Here is a 21,381-nt window from a genome sequence, read left to right on the forward strand (position 1 = left end):
TGTTAAAGCCACTGAACGTATGAAGAAGTATGTTTATTGACACAGAAGGATGCTTGTATATTGTTAACTGCAAAAAGCAGGTAATAAAGTTATGTACAGTATCCTAGTAATTCTGTAAAATATATATTCATAGGAAAGTTTGGAACAATCTCAAATGTCTGTGGTTATTTCCGCATGGAGAGTTTATAGCTGAATCTTACCTTCCGATTTTATGTATTTTTACATAATTAGGTATTATTGAATTATTTTAAAAATCCACTTGGGTATCATTTGCATAACAGTGATGATAATCACCCCATCCACCGTGTCTCCTTTCTGAGAATCTCCTCCAGCCCAGGTTCCCCTCTACAGCTCTTACTTTCCTGGAGGGCAGGTAGGGGGGAACCAGTTTGGCTTCTCACCCTGTCTCTAGCCATTTGGCACGACAGCTCTTGGAGACAATGACAGATGTGCGGTGTGTTCTGTTCACCACCCGGGTCCTGATTTAGGCATCGGCAGTACAAGCCATCCAGCTTGGTTGAGACCACCAGCTTCTCTACCAAGGGTGCCTCTTCTGCCACTTAACAGCTGTGTGATTTGGGCAGGTTACTTAACCGCTTTCATTCGAAAGCAAATATTGAGCTCCTTGTACGCACTAGGCATTGCAGATGCAGCACTGAACAAAGCAGCACCTGTCCATGAAGTTTACATTCTGATGGAGAGAGACTGACAATAAATAAATATGCCAGCTTGTGATAAATGCTATGAAAATAATGCAGGATAAGAAGAATAAATAGTGACAGGGCAGATGAGGTATGAATGCGGGGACTAGAAAATCCGTCTCTACTGAGATGAGATTGGAGGTGAGACATGAAGGGAGTGAGGCAGCCAGCGAGGAGGTCGTACGTACGGAAAGAGATGCAGGCAGAGGCAAAGGTGTGCTGGCACTGACTTGCACGTGTTCTGATTGCACGCAGCTCTCTAGTTTGCAGTCAGCCCTCATGACAGCATTTATACACAGAAGTTAGCAATCGCTCCAAGAATCGTTTCCCCCAGAGAACCATTTGGTAAATATTTACCAGCACGCCACTGGGAAGAGGAACAGTAAGTGCAAAGGCCCTGAGGTAAGAGTTTGCTCGTCTGTTTGAGGAGCATCAAGGCAGCTGGAGTGGCTAGGCAGAACAAGGGGGAAATTCATAGGAGATGAAGTCAGAGGTAGCCAGGAAGCAAGATCGATAGGACTTTGTAGACCCCAGTAAGTACACTAGACTTTATTCTAATCGAATTGGGAGCCATTGGAAGGTTTGAGCCAGAGGAGTGACAGCCTCTGACATAAACTTTGAACAGATCCACACATGGCAGAATCAGGAAGACAGGCTGGGAGACCTGTGCGTAACCGGGATCAGCGATGAGGCTGGCTCGGTAGTCGGGGAGCTAGTAAGAAGAGCCCCTCAACTTACTCATTTTTCTCAGACGTTGTGAAGATTAAACAAGATAGCATTTACAAAGTTCTTACTTTAGAGTGTTCAGCACACAAGAGGCCCTCAATACATGATAGCTGTGGTTACTATTGACTGAAAAAAGGCCAATCCTGGGGGTGGAGAAGGGGTGCTCATATCTGGCCAGGAAGGCAGATAATTTCAGCACCAAGTGGTAAGCACTGTGTTCCCGACAAGTGAGAGCATAGAGGAGAGACCCTCAAACCGAGCTGGGGGTAGGAAGCCACAAAGTGTGTTTGAGCAAAAGGTGACTGCTTTAGCAAAGGCAAGAGGAAGAGGATGAGAAGGGCCATAGAACCACTTGGAGTGTCCACACCTCCCCATGCAGGTGACAATCAGATCACAACTTTATTCTTTAGCCAAATAATCTGTGATCTGAAAGAATAGTGATAATCTTTAAAAAAAAAAATTTTTTTTTCTTAAGTAATCTCTACGCCCAACATGGGGCTCGAACTCAGGACCCCAAGATCAAGAGTTGCATGCTCCACCACCTGAGCCAGTCAGGAACCCAGAATAGTGATAACCTAATTATTCCCGGTGTTAATTAAATCACCTGGTAGGCTGTGGATCATTATGTTCCAATTCAAATTCACTGGTCATGGGGCGCCTGGGTGGCTCAGTCGTTGAGTATCTGCCTTCGGCTCAGGTCATGTTCCCAGGGTCCTGGGATCGAGCCCCGCATCGGGCTCCCTGCTCTGCAGGAAGCCTGCTTCTCCCTCTCCCACTGCCCCTGCTTGTGTTCCCTCTCTCGCTGTCTCTCTCTGTGTCAAATAAATAAAGAAAATCTTTAAAAAAAAAAAATTCACTGGTCATTTTGTGAATTCCATGGAGCCTTGGATTCTGATCAGCAGTCAGATAAGAGACTCAAGCCAGTAGGAACTTTAGAACTTGCTATGGAAGAAGGAGTTGTTAATCTCCAAGCATGGGCTTTAGGAGATCTGCGAACCCCTTAAAGATACTTGCAGAATTAGGTATGTGTATGGGAATTCGGGTAGAAATGGCACAGAGGGGCTCCACAGCTTTTAGCAGATTCTCAGAGAGGAGTGTGGCCCAAAGAAGATGAAAAACACTGCTACTGAGATACGTAGTAGAGGGTAAAATGAGGCCAGAAGAAACAGACATGGTTTTGTTTGCCATTTTATCTATCATTAAAATATTTGGGGGCACCTGGCTGGCTCAGTTGGTTAAGCGTCTGCCTTCGGCTCAGGTCATGATCCCAGCGTCCTGGGATCGAGCCCTGCATCGGGCTCCCTGCTCAGCAGGGACCCTGCTTCTCCCTCTGCCCCTCCCCCTGCTTGTGCGCTTTCTCTCTCTCTCTCTGTCAAATAAATAAATAAAATCTTTTAAAATAATATTTGGTAAAATGATATTTTAGTTCACATGAAATCAGTTCAAACGCTGCATTTAAAAGTGGTTCCTTTATCATAAGGCCTTTGTCATTTAATTCAAATATGCCATCAATTTGGACTCAGAGAATATTCATTCCAATTTAGAATTTCATCTGTACCCAGCTGTGATGGTAAGTGAGCTATTGTATATTAAATGAGCTACTGCTTACAGGCAAAATACGCTCTATTGATCACGCTGGGATTACACCTGGTATTCTTCCTTTTGGATGTTTTCTGCCTCTGATTTGGTTGTTGTTTGTTAATTGGTTCCCTTTATGATAAGCTGCTGAGTCTGCAAAGTACCCGGTGTTCCCTAAGGGCTTCTCCAAAGTCAGAGATAGGAGTGTTTACTGAAATTTTCCTTTAAAAGAGGAGTAATAGAAGTTCATTGCTCAGACCATCCTCCAATAACACTGCAATTCAGGAACTCACCTTCTCGTCACATGTGGATGGTAATAATTTACTCAACTATTTTTGGTCTGACAACAGTCAATTTTGTGAGTCCTGCATGGATTGTATGAATTCCCATTTCTTGGGTGCAGACTATGGTCCAAACAGCTTGTCAGGTGCATTATGCATATCATCCCATTGAATCCTTCCCACACCTAATGAGATAGGGACTTTATCCCCATTTTATAGATACCCAGGCTCTGAGATAGTAGGTAACTAACTTGCCCAAGATCACCCAACCAGTGGTCATACAGCAGATCCGGTAGGTAGAAAAGTGGAAAATGAGATGTTCAATGAATAACAAATGAGCTGCGGAAAGAAAAGCAATCCTTTTCCTCGCACCATTGCCATTTTTCATTATATGGCATTTTCTAGTGCTGCTGCTTCAAGCACCATGTCAGAACAGTGGAGTATAGGAACCAATGACTCCTGAAAAGGATCGTAGGGAAATTAAGTCATCTAGTTAGTTTATCACAATATATTTTTAAAATAGTGATGGGGAAACAAAGTTAATTTTTTCTTGAGTACCACGAACATAGCACAATGCAAGGTACTTACTTATATTATTGCATTGAATCCTCAGAATAAAGCACCTGAGAAAGGCATTACTATCCCCATTTGACAGATAAGGAAACCGAGGTTGGGAGAAGTTGAGCAAGTTTCCCCAAGTCACATGGCAAGATGGTATGATAAGAACAAGACCAGCCTCCAAAGGCTATTTACACTCTATATCATACTGTAGAATTAACTTCTTAAAAGCCATTTATTAGAATTTAAGCTATGTGGGGCCAGAGATGATGTCATTAAATTCTGTCTATTCCTCAGAACATTACATAGTACCCCATACCTAGTAAGTACTCAAGCACTGTTTTGGATTGGTTGTCCATCACAGTGGGTTGAAAAGTAGAACATCAAAAGGCACAAAGATGTATCTTATTTCCAAATATGAAAAAAAAAGGGAATTTGCTTCACATTCTTTATAAGATATACTGTTCCTTGAGAGCAAAATTATAGAAAATCTTTTTAATAGCCCCATAGGTATAGTTCAGAGGTTAAAACCTGCACATATGATACAAAGTTTCCCCCAAATGCACCTTGTGTATTATAACTGCCTGATACGGACACTTTTCAAGAGGAACAACAATGGTTAGATTAGTCTTGGTGGGGAGGAAAAGCCACTTGGCGGTTTAGAAACACGTGGGATATAATGCCTTAAACTTAGAAACACGTGGGATATACAACATAGTCAAACCCCAACAATGACAAATCATTTTAAGGTATAAAAGGTGTATCAGAAAATATTCAGGCACAGGTGTAAATGCTTGGACATGTGGTCTTGACCCTCTTTATGGTCCATGTGTGCGTTTTTTGGCTCGTGGCTGGTACCTTTTCCCTCAGCACACCCAGGCTTCTGAAGTGTGTTGAGGGATCAGGAGTGGTGTTGTCTGCCGAGGGTTCCCGATGATGGCCCTGCCCTAGTATTCCAGCGTCACCGTCTTGGTTTTGAGGTACTCGTTTAGAGCTTCCTCCCCTAGGGAACAGAAAAACAGTTCATGGACCAGTGAATGCAATGTCACCAGACTCTGGATACAGATGTAGGTGTATAGGTCACTAATCAACTGGAATGTGGCCGAAGCCAGGGCTTCCCAAATGGTAAAGTTCATGTGAGTCATCCGAAGACCTTGGGAAACTGCAGATTCTGATTAAATCCAGTGAAGGCCCTGAGATTCTGCATTTGTGACCATCCCCCGATGATGTGGATGCTCGTGGTCCACAGACCACACTTCGAGGAGTAAGGGCTTAGACCACCAATCAGGTCTTCTGAGGAACAGTGCTGACTTGGTCAGTCTCCACCAGAAAACTTGCTCCCTTATTTCCCTGCCTGACAACAAGCTCTTCATCACTATCCTTTGCCCATTTAGGCTGAACAGAAGTGACCAACATAATGTCCTTAGGATTATATTAAATGAAGCAGAATTGAGCAGAAGAAAGAAAGTTTGAGACCCTTTGGTGTAATCTTATTTTAAAGATAATGTCGTTTTCCTGACTTATATAGTATAGAGAAGAGTATATCCAGGCTAGAAGATCAGTAGGTTTGCCTTTCTGTTTCTATTCTATTTTAAGCTTGTACAAATCATCGATTTCTATCGCAGTGAAAGGGCACAAATACCACAGGGACAACTAATGAATATATGATCCTAGAAGTTGAGCTAAAACAAGGGTTCTTAACCTTAATGGAGAATTGCCCTGGGAAGCTTTTAAAACTCCTGATCCCAGGTCACACCCCAGACCAATTAAATCAACATCTTTGTACTTTTTAAAGCTCCCAGGTGACTCTAATCCAATGCGCGGCTAAGGCTGGGGAACCCCTGGGCTTAGGGAGTTTAAAATTGGGAGAGAAAGAAACCATTTAGGCAAATTCTATTGTTTTACAATAAACACCATTTATCTTCAACTCAATGGAATTTAAAAAGAGAGCTACTTTTATTGCTGCAAATACATTACCAAAAGTCACCAGGAAAGAGAAAATGTAAAAATACCCCACATTAACCAAACTTAATATTAGTGGACTAATAAATCAATAAATCACGAATATTTCCATTTTTGAAACAACAAGCCAGACTGGCTGTGGGGAGTAAGAACATGGGCTTGGCAGCCAGACTGCCTGGCTTGGAATTCTCTTTCCAAGCAGTGACCTGCTGTGTAACTTTGGGCAAGTTACCCATCCTCTCTGAGCCTCAATTTCCCCATTTACAAAATAAGGATAATAATAGCACTTCCCTCCCAGGGCTATTGTGAGGACTGCTTGTGCTGTTACAGGTAAAGTAGTTAGCAGAAGATCTGGTTCATAGTGTTCAAAGTAAGCTGTTACTTGAAATGTGATAGTGTCACTACCCACAAAGAATTAATTACCTTTTGGATTTTCTGCTATTCTAAATCTGAGTTCCCAGACTTCCAGAAAACCCTGCCAATTGCACTATTGATTCTGAAAGACTGCCAGGCAGCTTACAGACAGGATTTCTTCTTGGAACTAGCTCCGTATTGCCCTCCACCCATTTCCCTTTGTTGGTTTCACTTAGTCCCACGAAAACTAAACCAAGTGTGTGCTGAATGTCAGGTAAAAAAAAAAACAAGCATATTTTAGCTAACAGATATTGCCAGTGTTTCTTCTTCCTTTCAACATTAATCTTGTTCTTTGAAAAACACTTTTCCATGCAATTTGGGTACTTTTCTGTATGTACGTTAACTAAAAATGTTTAACATTAAAACAGAGTTAGTACCCATATAAACCCAGATCCAACTGCCGTTTAGGAAATGTCCTTCGAAACAAGACAGGAGTGCTGCAGGAAACATCAAACAGACTTCCCTGTGACAGGCAAACAAAGGGAACATGGAGGAGAAAAGCAGAGCATACCTAAGTCTTTCCCAAAGCCAGACTGTTTCACTCCCCCGAAAGGGGCTGCCACATCCGTCTTGTTGTACGTGTTAACAAAAACAGTTCCTGCTTCTAGTTTTTCGCTCACATACATGGCTTTACTTATGTCTCTTGTAAAAACCCCCGAGGCCAGACCGTACTCTGTATTATTTGCTCGCTGCAACACTCCATCGATGTCCCTACAAGATGTTTTTAGGAAGACAAAACTTCATTGAATGTAAAGCAAATCATTTGCATTTTATGTTCTAATATTTCCCCCCTGCATGCTAGAAACAGAAAAACACTACTGAAAACTTGCTTAAATGTTCATGAATGAAATATTCCAGGCTTACACCAAAAGAAACTCCCAATGAGCTATTGTAGCTCTAGTATTATATTTTTCATGTATATCATGCAACAGCTTTTAAAATCTGAAGTCATCTTTTCCATTTTCTTCTTGGTTCTCCTTCATGACTTCTCACCTCCTCCCCCCTCCCTTGAGTCCCACTTCTAGATGTATTCTCAGAGCACCCCCCACTTTCCTTCCATCTCTCCAGATTTTGCATACAGTTCCAGGCTCATTCATTCAGTACCTCGCCCTAAAGCCTTCCCAGCTCCCACCAGTGTCACGGGGAAGGCAGTAGGGTGTAGTGGTTCAGTGAGAGGGCTCAGCAGCCAGGCTGCCTGGGTGACCTTGGGCAAATAGCTTCATCTCCACATGCCTTTGTTTATTGCAAAACATAGCAGTAATAATAAAAGGACCTTTCTTGTTGTCGTGAGGATTAAATGAGCTAATAGTGCCTGGAACACAGTACAAATCTCAATAAAAGTCAGTCACAATCAGGGAGCACATATTCCTCCAAACTCAGTATTTTGGTTTAACTCTTTGTGTATTTGTGTTTCGCCTCCCAACAACACTGGAAGTGCCCAAAGGGCAGGGATGACCTCTTATTCTTCTTTATACCATGGTGTTAGATCATCCCATGAGAGTGAATTCAATTAATACAATTCAATAAAAGGAAATACAAATTATCCCTTCAATCACGATTTCCCTGCCTTTTGACTCAGTATGTTTGCACTCACAAGTAAGTGGAGACGTGACCCTGTTCATCTCTCGGTCGGGTCCAGTTCCAATGTGTCTGTCATGGTAAGAGTATCTCATCTTTATGAGTGTCATCCTAATGTTTAAAACTGCAGGTTTGCTCTACAGCATGGCCAGGGAATGCAAGCCAAGTATTTCATCTGGCGCTCTGGCAAAGAAACAGGATCTGTCCCCAAACGGGAGGAAAAATTAATCGTGCTGAATTTTTTTTTTTTTTGAGAGACAGCACAGGCTTCAACGTGGTGGCCTCTGAAGGGATTTTCCAGAGTGATCCTGACTATACACAATTTGAAGCTCGCACAAGAAATTTGGAACTGAACCTAGAGTGAATTGAGGCTCTGCTAAAACTCTCATGCTTCTTGATGCACTGCACATGCTAGAGACCCAAATATTTATTGACTAGCTTAAGGTAGAAAGATGGCTTTATGCCATTACTTGTTGGGGACTACTGAGATGACACAGCTTCATAGGACACCTTGCCGACTTCTAGGAGAAAAACAAGCATAGCAATGGCAACAGAACTGTTAGCAAACATGACTTACTTAATCCTTAGAATGACACAAAAGGATAGATGCTATTAATCACCCAATTTCACAAATAAAAAAACCAAGGCTCGGACCGGCCCAAACCCATAGAGATAATCAGGTGCAGCGGCAGAATGCTGGGCAGACTCTACCCACTGCCTTTGGCTGCCTTTGGCCCTCTGTGGTTAATTGCCCATCTCCTCGTCTGTCTCCCTTATTAGCTGGTAAGTTCCTCAAAGACAGGAACTGTGACTTATCTTGGTTGATATCCCCCAAACCTGGCTTCTAAAATCTGCATGTTTGGGGACCCTGGGTGGCTCAGTCAGTTAAGCTTCTGCTTCTGGCTCAGGTTGTGATCCCAGGGTCCTGGGATCGAGCCCTGCATCAGGCTCCCTGTTCGGGGGTGGGGGGGGTCTGCTCCCTCTCCCTCTGCCCCTCCTCCCTGCTTGTGTTCTCTTTCTCTCTCAAATAAATAAATAAAATCTCCTAAAAAATAAAATCTGCATGTTTAACAAAAAGACTATCCTATGGGGGGATTTCATGAGGAAAAGAAGGTTAATAGGGCATCCTTGGATCAGTGTGTCAAAAGTTGCTCACTATAGCTTAGTGTCCCCACATATGTCTTACAATATGTCTATCAAAGACCAAGAAGTCCTCTGAACTCTGTGTTCTGGCTTTTTCCACCTTCTCATTGGTTGAAGGAAAATTCAAACCAGAATTCTGAAGAATTTTGCCCAGTATACCATGAGAGTCCATTGTATTAAATATTCTTGTATGAGCTCAGTTACCATATGACACTCTCTGATATGCTAAATACCTTGGAAAGTTGCCTGCACTATGATGAACCATCATGGATAGTTGATTATATGGTGATTGTGGGCATTTTATAAAAAGTTGAGTATTAGGCTTTCGGGGGCATAATCCCCTATGAAGGCAACACTCTTTTCTTGGGAAAATCACATTTCACAGATGCTGCCTTCCCTAGGAATGTAAATGTGGAAATATTTATTTGTTATTCTTAGTTATTTATCTTGTTTGAGAGACATTTCAAGTGTTGGTTATACAAAAACTAAATTTAGTCAGCTATAATTCCATACTATCAGCCATTAATTTAAGCTAAGAAGCAAAAATACATAACAATCTACACTGGTTAGGCTTCTCTTCTAATTATTATTATTATTATTTTTAAAGATTTTATTTATTTATTTGACAGAGACACAGCGAGAGAGGGAATACAAGCAGGGGAAATGGGAGAGGGAGAAGCAGGATTCCCACGGAGCAGGGAGCCCGATGTGGGGCTCGATCCCAGGACCCTGGGATCATGACCTGAGCCGAAGGCAGACGCTTAACGACTGAGCCACCCAGGCGCCCCTTCTCTTCTAATTATTGAAGTCAATTATTGTTATATAATTGAGCATTACATGTTCATTGATTTTTATGGTCTGTATAGAGCACAATGGCAGAAGAAAAAAACACTTATCTAGTCAAAACCTGTTAAATTGTACCTGAAGAACATACCCGTTTTGGAACTTAGAAATGACCATAATAGGACCAAATGATTCCTCTTTGGCAAGATACATGTGGTCTTCCACATCTGTGAAAACAGTTGGTTCCATAAAAAAGCCTGTTTGAAAAACAGAAAAGATCATCAGTTATAGGGTAATTAATTTTTAATTAATAGTTCTCTCATTTAATTACATCATAATTTTTTTTCCTTCCCTTCTGGGTCAATAAAACCAAGCAGACTTTCCTTTTCTTATTTGGCATTAGCATTCCTACATTCTTGTTTTTTTAGCTATTTATTACAAAAATTTGAAACATATGTCAAAGAATAGAAAGTAGTATCATGAATCGAAAAATAAATATCTACTCATATTTTGCTATTTTTGATTCATTTTTTTCCTTGCTGAAATAATTGAAAGCGAATTCCAGAGGTTATAACTTTCACCTCCACATATTTCAGTACAAATCTGTAAAAAAATAAGGCATTTTCTTACCTACCACGATATGTTATCACATCTAACAAAATTAGTCCTAATTCCTTCTTCATGACTTATATTTCCATTTTTTTCTCAATTGATTTGGTTGGTTCAGGCTTCCAATAAATTCTACACATTGCATTCACTTGTTAGATCTCTTAAGGGTCCTTTCATCTGGAACATTTCACCCCTAATTTTTCATGCCGCTGACTTGTGAAACAGACTGAGTCAGTTGTCCTGCAGAGTACGTTGCATTTAGATTTGTCTTTGTTTCCTTGGGATGACATTCAATGTGTTCGTCTATCCCCTTTATTTCTCGTAAATGGGAAGTTTGACCTCAAGACACAGTTGGATTCAGGTTAAACATTTTTGGCGAGACTACTGCAGAGATATGCCATGTGTTACACCTTGCATCCCTTGAGAGACACATCATACCCAGCTGTCCCTGCTTTCCTGTTGCTTAGGCTGACCAGTGTGGTTCCAAGAGGTGACAACTCCCCTTCTCTGTCGTAAAACTGTTTTTCTCCAAGAGACCGGCAAGCGATCTCGGCGGAAAAACTTTGGTACCTTGCACATTCTCAGCTCCCCATCAACCTCTCTCCCGATCACTTTAGCCTCCCTTGATGATAACTGCCTAAATCAACCATTTCATTCAATTACGGGTACGGAGTGGTGATTTTTCTATTCCATCATTTTTTCTACATTAATTAGCAGAAATTCTTCTGTTAAAAAAAATCTCCTTTATCAGCTACTCAGTTTACCCAGAAATTCAGTTCATATAAGAAACACAGCTACGTGTTAAAGTTTCCCCTTCTAATTATCAATTTTCAGAGTAAGGTGTTAGAGCACAATCCCCCTAGAGCAGTGAAAAATGGGGTTTTGAAGTTGTTGTTTGTCTTTTTCTCCTTTGGGGTATCATGACATGTAGCCATTCCCATATTTCAGTGACAGGTATGGCTTTAGACAATAGGAATAAATCCTTCCCAGGCTACCCTAGCTAAGATTAAATCTCACAGCTCCAGGAATCAAGGTCACCAGCACCAGAATGACATAGTTGTCCATTACACCTGTTTACCAGACCACCAAGGGCCTGTCACATCCATTTTGTGATTTGATTTCCACAGCCTTGTAAAGCAGGGTGCACACATCTCATCCCACGTTACACAGGAGGAAACTGAGGCTCAGACAAATTGTCATGTCCAAGGTACCCCAGCGTATAAGAGGCCAAGCAGTATCCAGAAAAGAATTCCTGTGATCATAACATAAATGCTACTCTTTACTTTTGAGGCAAGATGGAGCTGCAGTGAAAACTGTTACCATCCATTCCACCTTCAGAAGCCAGTGTTGGGCTGTGGAGGTGATCTTACCTGGCCTGTGCACTTGTCTTCCCCCATACACCAAGGTGGCCCCCTCTTTAACTCCAGCTTCACAGTATTGCAGAAGCTTTTCCAGATGGGCCTGATGATTTTGGGGCCCATGATCGGTAGATCTGTCAAGTGGATCACCAATTTTCATCTTTTTAATTTCTTCCACCTGTTTGTCACCCGGTTCACAAAACACAATTGACTGTTAATAATAGTAACGGATACCCTCGGCTAGCTTCTACCGTGTGGTGGGTGTCTTACTAAGCTGTCAAGAGATGTGTTGTCTTTTAATCTTCACAGAAGCACTGGAGGTGGGTATTTATTATTTCCATCTTACAGACGGAGAAACTGAGGCTTCAACAGGTTTAGTGACAACCACTAAAGACAGTAGAGTCTTCCTGACTTGAAAGCCCACTGTTAACCACTGAGTTCTAACAGACCGTAAGCTACAATGCTACATTCAAATTATCCTGAGTGTTAATCCATTAATATAGCAAACCTGATGTTCTGGAATTTTTGTTAATACAGCACCCTTGTGCTCTTCAGGGCAGAAGAATTTCTAAAATGGCCCCATGGTTATTTTTTTCTCTCCCCAGATGTAGCAGCCTGCCCTTGTGAAATGTTCATGGCATAGCCATACCAGAGGAATTGCTAGAATGTTCTGATGAAAAGCCATCTTTATTGTGCAATGTTCATCATTGACATCTCTCTGTGGTGGTCCCTGTGCACCTCACTTACCTTAATCTACTTGTGCATTTTCTAATGCTAAGTCCAATTCTAATAAGAAGAAAGAATGAGAGTTACCATGACCCAGCAGGCCCATGAATTTGAATTTGGGCCAGGCAAGAATCCCTCAGTAAGTGCTCAAGAAATAGCTGCTGAATGAGTGAATGAATACCAATTGCATCTGTGCAAGACATGTTTACTGATGGACTGATAAGGTCGACTCTTGACATTTCTGGTCCCAGTATTTGAAATGTCCACACATTGAAGTTGTGAAAGCCCTGTAACTTGTATTTTACTGAAGCACAAAATTGAATTAGAGGGATGTTCAGGAGGTAGTCACCGCCCACCATCTGCCCCTCCATATGTCTCCCGTGTTTTCCATTCTCACAAAGAAAGAATGCCTTTGCTTCTTGGGAATGGGGAGTGGGGGACTGACTCTGAAAAAAAGAAGCTGGGTGCTGGTTTTTCAAATATAAACAAATCCGTGATTAGTGTTACCATAATAATGCCATAGTTTATTATAGTTTATTCTAGCCACAGAATTCATCTTAATAGTTCTTTTTTTAAAAATTTTTAAAAGATTTTATTTATTTATTTGACAGAAAGAGACACAGCGAGAGAGGGAACACAAGCAGGGGGAGTGGGAGAGGGAGAAGCAGGCTTCCCGTGGAGCAGGGAGCCCGATGCGGGGCTCGATCCCAGGACCCTGGGATCATGACCTGAGCCGAAGGCAGATGCTTAACGACTGAGCCACCCAGGCACCCCATTAATAGTTCTATAAATGGCTTTTGGTCTCATGTTTATAGAATCATGACCAATCTATAGGGGGTGAGTATGCATGTGTGTGTATGCATATCTATCTATCTATTTATCTATTATCTATCTATCTATCTATCTATCTATCAATCATCTATATATCTATCTATGTTAGTGGAGGAAATGATATTCTGTCCTACTAACTGTGTATTGAGGATTTGCAAGGATCTAGTTGTATATCTCTTAGTCAAGTCAGGAATTTACAAAAATCTAGGAGTATATCTCCCACAAGTGTCAAGGATATAATTTGCTATAAATGCAGAGCAAGGTATAGGTAATAAAAGCTCTTAAGGTTTGGTTTTGTTTTTTATAGAGACCTATATATTTTTACTATGAAAAATTATGAATACCTATAAAAGTAGATGATATAATGAAATGCCATATACTCATCACCCAGCTTCAACAATTACCAACTCATGGCAAATTTATTCCCCTGCTTACTTCCTCCCCTCCTGGGTTATTTTTTTTTATTTTTTTTTAAAGATTTTATTTATTTATTTGACAGAGAGAGACACAGCAAGAGAGGGAACACAAGCAGGGGGAGTGGGAGAGGGAGAAACAGGCTTCCTGCTGAGCAGGGAGCCCGATGCGGGACTCGATCCCAGGACCCTGGGATCATGACCTGAGCCGAAGGCAGACGCTTAATGACTGAGCCACCCAGGTGCCCCTCCTCCTGGGTTATTCTGAAGCAAAGCCTAGACATTTTATAATGTCCTCTGTAAATATGTCAGAAAGTAGCTCTAAAAGATAAGGACTATGTTGTTTAAAATATAAATACATACAAATATATAAATATTTATAAATATATATATATATCATAGTACTAATATGACACCTAAAAATTCATCAATAATGTCAGAAGTCCTTTTCAGGTAAAAGCAGTTTCTATACAACTCCTAGAGCAAATATGAAGATGTCTTACCACTCTCGTCACAAATTCATCGTGGATGGATTCTTCTACAAACAACCGTCCAGCTGCAATGCAATTCTCTCCTTTGTTGAAAAATACTGCCCCCATGCCCTTCAGCAGCAGAAGAGAAAATATTAACAGTACTTTGGATTGTCATAACATCACACACACCGAGAATTAGATGTTATTGGAAGACAGCAGACAAACAGAGAAATCATAGAAAAACGCAATGCCTTGGTCTATAGCTAGTGAGGAGAATTGCTTAGAGATACTTAGAATTTTGATCTAGCGTGATTTTAGGGATTTTGTTTCTCTTTTACCCTTTTTGGTCCAGGAGCACTTTTAAAAAAATGTGGGTAACCATAAGGACACACCACTGAGGACAAATTTTATGTTGTAAGAAAATCTGCATTGTTCTATACATTTTGTATTACATACAAAACGTAATACTGGTATACCAAATTTTGCTTTTAAAATCTTGACATCAGTTTGTGTAAATCATGAACGTTTAGAAAGATTCTCCTGTCCCTCAAGTTTTAAAAACACCTTAATGATCCAAATTATAAAGATATTATTTTTAAAATTAAGTGCTTTGGGCATTCCCAAAATCTAAGCATCAAGAGAACAGTTTCTGTTTATGACCAGACAAAACCAAATCTTATGTTGAGATTTCTGATAAAAAGGGAGATGAGATGCGTTTTAGAAGCAGGCACCTATTTGGTGGGATTTGACCCCCTCTTACCATTCTCACGGCCTTGTCAAGCTCACAGTCATTGAATATTATAAGTGGGGATTTGCCACCAAGTTCAAGGGAAACTTTCTTCAAGTTGCTCACAGCACAGCTAGAAGAAAATAAATGGGAAATGAGCATCCTCTGTCTCACCTTTTTAGCTATAAGTTACCACTGAGCATGGAAAACATAATCGAACCTCAGAAATATTAAGAAAGGTATTCAAAGACCAAAACAGGAGTGGTAGAATGGTGGTAGTTGCTGAAGGCTGGTGATGAACACATGGGAGTTCATGACACTATTCTGTGTGCTCTGTATATATTAGAAATTTTCCATAATAAAAAGGTGTTTGTTGGTTTTTTTAAATTCTGTGGGCAAATAATTAGAGATCCTCATGGGTAAATTCAGATTCTTGAGGTGTAAGAATTTTGGTTACATAAAAGCCTGGTGAGGAATTTAACCTCTAACCAGATTCCTGGAGCATTGGGGAAACAAAATATCAATTTTTAGAAGCATATTATTTATTTCTCCCTTACTCACAAAAGTACTGATATTGAAAACATTAAAAAAAAAACCAAAATTCATAAAGAAGAAAAAGAAATCACAAAATTCTATTTCGTGTCTCGATGCCCATTGTTTTTACCATTTTGACATGATTATTTCTGGTCCGTGTCCAACCATGGCCTTTGCTTTATTTAACATGGTTGGGATCACCCAATATATACAACTTTATACCCTACTTTTCTATTTACCTTTTAACATTTTTCAGTGTTACTAAAAATTCTCCATGCACATGATTTCATAGCACTCCACACACTGGCATACTTTAACCACCGTCTTATTTTGGACATTTAGATTGTCAGCAATTTTTAAAAAAATGAATGTAACTGCTTTTTAGGAATTCATTTTATAAACAGTTCGTATTTGTCATTTATGTCTTGGTTTCTTACTTATGCTCCAGAACCAATATGCGCCACAGTTTTAGTACAGAAATTTTTCTTTGTGCTGGATTGTCACAGCTACTAATGGGGTAGGATTCCAATACGGTTCTGGTTTTTACTGATTATGGGCTTTATGCTTTGGAAATATTTTATTATATGAAAATAGTTCAACACCCAGCAGTGATAAGTAGATTTCTCTTCTAAATAGGATGTGGGTTTTCTCCCTCCAATCACACTCTGTATAAGAAAGCAAAAAGCAAAACCAAAACCTGGTTTACTAGGATCTGCAGCAAACCAACACACTAAAACCAATACCTCTTCATGATCTGTTTGCCAATAGCAGTGGACCCAGTGAAACCAAGTTTGCGGATATCAGGATGTTCAGAAAGGCGTTGCCCTGCTAGGCCACCTGCAGAATTAGGGAATAAAACATGAATTAAAACATTACTCAAGCCCTTATGGTACAAGTGGCTTTGAATTCGTTAAAGTGGATTTCTAAACTCTCTGAAGTTTTTTATTTTCTGTATTAATTACAACTTGACAAAAGTCTAGATAATGTCCTGCATGCAATTGTCAGCCCCCCAAAAGATGGGTAAGCTTTGGTTTTTCATCTTCCAAAGTAATTTTAAAAAGTTGAAACAGGCCACCTGATGGTAGTTTTACAATGTTGTACAATTTCTGCTCCTCTCACCCTACTCACCCACCATTATATTTCTACTTTAAGATTTTTAGCACATGGCAAATACATTTATTCTTAAGTTAACTGTTTGGTGAACTGTATTTAGCTTTAATATACTGTAGTTATAAATCAGGGCAAGATTTCAGTGGGAAAATAGCCACTCAGCTATTCCTGTACCATTCATTATTTACAACCAATGGATGGCTTACCTGAGCCTGGAATGATGTTGATGACCCCCTTCGGAAAGCCTGCTTTCATAGAGAGCTCAGCAAACTTCAAAGCAGTCAAGGGTGTGACCTGAGGAAAAGCAGACCACAATTACCTTCTTCAGACCCTGTCTTGTCCTTTAGATCAGTACCCCTGCTTTTCCTTTCTGGTCTTACTACAGTTCGTTTTAGTTTTTCTTTTCTTTGGACGTAATTTTAGACTTACAGCAAAGTTGCAAAAATAGTACAAAGAATTCTTATATAGCCATCACCCAGATTTCTCAGATGTTAACATTTTACTATATTTGCTTTATCCTCTTTTTCTCTTTATTTTTTCTGTACCCTGTAAGAGTAAGATATAGACATGCTCCTTTACCTGTAAATAATTTTGGGTGCATTTCCTAAAAACAAACAATTCTTGTACATAACCACATACAATGATCAAAATCAGGAAATTAACAACTCATTAGAAAACCTAATTTATAGACCTTATTCCATTTTCACCAATTGTCCCAATAATGTGCATTATAAAAAAGGAAATCCAAGATCATACATTTCATTGCCATGTCTGTAATCTCCTTCAATCTGGGAGAGTTTCTGAGTTTTCTTTTATGTTTCATTGATTACACTAACATTTTTGATAAGTGCAGACTAGTAATTTTGGACAAGGTCCCTTCGTCTGGATTTGTCTGTTGTTTCCTCATGACTTAACTCAGGTTGTGCACTTGTTCACATGCAAGAACTTTGGCAAGAACACCACAGGAGTGATGCTGAGTCCTCAGGGCACCCTCTCAAGAAGACACATGCTATCAAGTAGCCCCAATATTGCAAATATTAACTTTGATCATTTGGTAAAGGGGGGTTGCCAGGTTTCATCATAGTGAGTTACTCTTTTATACTTTGTAATTAATAAATATTTTGTAGGAAGATACTTCATGACTATTTAAATATCCAGTTACTCCTCCAACTTCCATCCACTAGTTTTAGAACACATTGATGATTCTTCCTAAATCAATTGTTATGAGGATGGTTACCAGATGGTGATTTTCTATCATTCCTTCCACACATATTAGTTGGCTTTTTTCCCTTCTCTTCAATTAATTAATTAATTAACCCATGTGAACTCATGGGTTCTTACTTTATTCAATAGGTTATAATGTTTTACTATTGTTATTTCTTTTGATGTTCCAATTGTTCCAGATTTGGCTGATGGAAGCCCCTTTAGGATAGCTGTTGTGTCTTTCTAACATGTCCCTATCATTCTTTGAGCATGTACATGCATTTTGCCTTAATAAGATGTTCCAGGCACATCTTGTATTCTTCCTGTTCCAGCCCTTTCTTCAAGGAACCTAGATTTCTTTCAGTGAAGAATTATATTTAAAAATTATGATATAATGGGAAATATATATTTGGTCTTTGGTTCCTGGCACATGGTTTCTAAGACGCTTGGAATCTCTCGTGTGAAAAGTGTCTTTTGTATACTTATGATGTGACTGGTAGCTGGGGGCTCCGAGGAAGTTTCAGGATGGACTCTGGTCACCAGAAAGATCAAGCCATGATGAGAGGGTTGGAACTTTCAGCCTGACCCTGGGGAATTGGGAGAGGCTGGAGTTTGAGTTCAATCACCAAGAGCAATGATTTAATCAATCTTGCCTGTGTAATTAAACTTCTTTAAGTATGCCTAGCCCATGGGGTTCAGAGAGCTTCTGGTTTGGCAAATGCATTCATGTGATGGGAGGGTGGTGCACCTGAACTCCAAGGGACAGGGCTCCTGTGCTCATGATCTTTCCAGACCTCATCCTATGTACCTTTTCATCTGACTGTTGATTTGTATCCTTTATAATATCCTTTATAATAGAGTCATAGTAAATAAAGTACTTTCCTGAGTTCTGTGAGCCATTCTAGCAAATCCCACCTGATCTACAGCCATTGGTCAGAAGTACAGGAGGCCCAGGGCTCACAATTAGCATTGGAAGTGGAGGCAGTCTTGTGAGACTGATGAAGCCCTTCACCTGTAGGGTCTATACTAAAGCTCCAGCTAGTTAGTGTCACAATTGACTTGAATTGTAGGACACCTAGTTGGTGTCCAAAGAGTTAGAGAATAGGTTGATATGGGGGAGCGAACCCCACACATTTGGTGTCAAAAGGGTTGTGAGTAACAAAATTTCAGAGTTTTAGAAACCAAGATCTGGACACCATTGAAATGTTGCTTCTGCTCTCAGGAGACAGGGCTGGGGAATAGTTGTACATGCGCTTATACACACGTACATCTACGTCTATCTGTCTGTCTGTCTGTCTTCCTACCTATCATCTATTCCCACATATACGTATACCCATTTCTTTATCCAGCCATCTAAATATATTAAAACCCATGAGTTTTTTAATACCTCCATCCAGTATCTCAGAGTTCATTCAATACTCTTTTCCCATTTTCATGTTTGTAACTATCTTCTCCAATAGTGAGAAACATGGCTTCCAATATCCACAGAACATTCACTGATTTGCTCAATTCAAAAATGTATAGAAAACAATTTGAGAATTATTAAGCTAAAGCCTACTAACTAGAGTCCAGTACTTATTTGCAGCACTTTTGCCTTAGTCTGAGAGCATATAATCCAAATGTCTGTCAAAAGTTACTTGGATTAATGTTTCCTCACTTCCTTCAATGGGATCATGTTATTCATTTGAAATACGGCTTAATTTGTTTTTATTTGTATTCGGTTTTAGGGTTTTTGCCCATCTGGGTTGATTATATTTTTGTTTGTTTGTTTGTCTGTTGTCATTGTCGAGTATGGGAAACATGCTTCCAAGAGTGAGGAATATACAAAAAGTACATTCAGAGAAGTGTTGTTCTCTGCCCTCTTTCCCTCTATCCCTTCCACCACATCTCCCTGTGGCCTATAGATAATCAACCTCATTAGTCTACAGTGTATCCTTCCCATTCCTTTTGCTCAAATGAACAGATACACATCTTCTTATTTTCCCACACTTCTTACACAAAGATGGCATAATACGATCTCATTTTAAACATCTATTACAGCAATGCATAACTCAGAAGCAAAATGAAAGCTATATTTTCACACCGTTAAAAACCAATGCTGATTAAGTCTTAAATTAGCACTTTTTTAGTGTGGCCTCAATAAATGGAATGTGCAAGAAGCTCCACAGAGGTGTGAAAAGAGAATAGTAGAACTTCTATGTGCGTATTTTAACTGACAAAGATATACAATAAGTCGAACATGACATTTATTATGTGGCTGGCTAATGATGCTCTCACTCTGTCTGAATGAAGGGCAGATGGTCATGGGTCATAAAGGGATATCCTAGGAGAGAATAGGAGCTCACAAGGCCAAGGGAACAACAGTGGTTTCTTCACTTGCTCATTTGCTTTCAGGATATTGCCACATGTTGAAGTTTATAGGCCTGGTTACATGGATTCACAGACTATATGGTTACTTTAACTAGCCCAGCCTTCATAAAATGGACAAGTGGCTGAAAAAAGAATCTCTATAGAAACTGCATAATAAATAATACTACCAAGGCTGGGCACTTGGGTGGCTTAGATGGTTAAGCATCTGCCTTCGGCTCAGGTCATGATCCCAGGGTCCTGGGATTGAGTCCTACATCGGGCTCCTTGCTCAGCAGGGAGTCTGCTTCTCCCTCTCCCTCTGCCTCTCCCCCTGCTTGTTCTCTCTCTGTCTCTCTCTCTCAAATGAATAAATAAAATCTTTAATAAATAAATAAATAAATAAATAATCCTACCAAGGCAATGAGCAAACCACAAGCAAACAACAAGAAAAAGGCAGGGCTGTCACTTTCCCGCCTTCTAGTAAGAGGTCCACTGCAGTAACTGTGAGGTTTACAAAACAGGAGTCTCGTTAGACTTGATGAGAAATTGGCCTCAAACACTTGAAATTATCAAGAAGATATCTGACACAATAGATTTACATCAACTACTGTTAAAGATGATCCTAGCACGAAGTGTATATTATGCCTTGATATGAAATCATGAGGAAAAACATTTAAAAACTAACTACCCTGAATTAATGATAGTTCTTTTCAAATAAGAACAAAAAAGATTTTTATATCATTAATAAATACCATACAACAGATTGTTTCATCTTTATCTCCTCCCTTTTCATTTCTGTTGGTTTTCTTCCATTTGGTTACTTAGTTCTCCCAGCAGGACTATCGGTTTAGATGATATATGGGAAAGTATCTAGCAGTGTTCTGGGCAAGAGTAGGTCATTGCTAATGTCATTATTAGGTTTGATGAAGTGATCAGAACCATGTCAGACCTGGACCAGTCCAGGCCATGGGAAAGAGCCACCTGATTCGGTCCTGACATTCACATGGGGACTTCATACTGGAAATGGTTGCATACATCATCACATAATATTATGCAATAAAATAAAAAGATATCTACAACAGAACAATAGCAACTTTGGGTCTTTCATTTTCAGGATTAAAAGTATCATCAATTATTAAACTGTCAGTTTTATTTTTTATTTATTTTTAAATATTTTATTTATTTATTTGACAGAGAGAGAGAGAGAGAGCGTGTGAGCACATGAGCAAGGGGGAGGGGCAGAGGCAGAGGGAGAAGCAGGCTCCCCGCTGAGCAGGGAGCCCAATGTGGGACTCGATCCCAGCACCCTGGGATCATGACCCGA

At 40.0% G+C, this 21,381-nt stretch overlaps 1 protein-coding gene across 2 annotated transcripts in view; it reads right to left on the reverse strand.

Moving 5' to 3' along the window:
• Positions 1-2,840: 2,840 nt before the first annotated feature.
• ALDH1L2 (aldehyde dehydrogenase 1 family member L2) overlaps positions 2,841-21,381 on the reverse strand; it is a 60,711-nt gene continuing 42,170 nt past the window's right edge. For both annotated transcript variants that reach the window (XM_032416439.1, XM_032416438.1), the window contains 8 exons: positions 16,712-16,799; positions 16,139-16,232; positions 14,895-14,994; positions 14,165-14,263; positions 11,704-11,869; positions 9,876-9,981; positions 6,732-6,931; positions 2,841-4,847 (listed from right to left, as the gene is read on the reverse strand). In XM_032416439.1, the coding sequence (XP_032272330.1) occupies positions 4,792-4,847; positions 6,732-6,931; positions 9,876-9,981; positions 11,704-11,869; positions 14,165-14,263; positions 14,895-14,994; positions 16,139-16,232; positions 16,712-16,799 (909 nt within the window). In that variant the 3' untranslated portion in view covers positions 2,841-4,791. The remainder of the gene's footprint in view (positions 4,848-6,731; positions 6,932-9,875; positions 9,982-11,703; positions 11,870-14,164; positions 14,264-14,894; positions 14,995-16,138; positions 16,233-16,711; positions 16,800-21,381) is intronic.

The sequence above is a fragment of the Phoca vitulina genome, unplaced genomic scaffold, assembly GCF_004348235.1.
Source record: "Phoca vitulina isolate PV1807 unplaced genomic scaffold, GSC_HSeal_1.0 scaffold19, whole genome shotgun sequence".
NCBI classification, from domain to species: domain Eukaryota; kingdom Metazoa; phylum Chordata; class Mammalia; order Carnivora; family Phocidae; genus Phoca; species Phoca vitulina.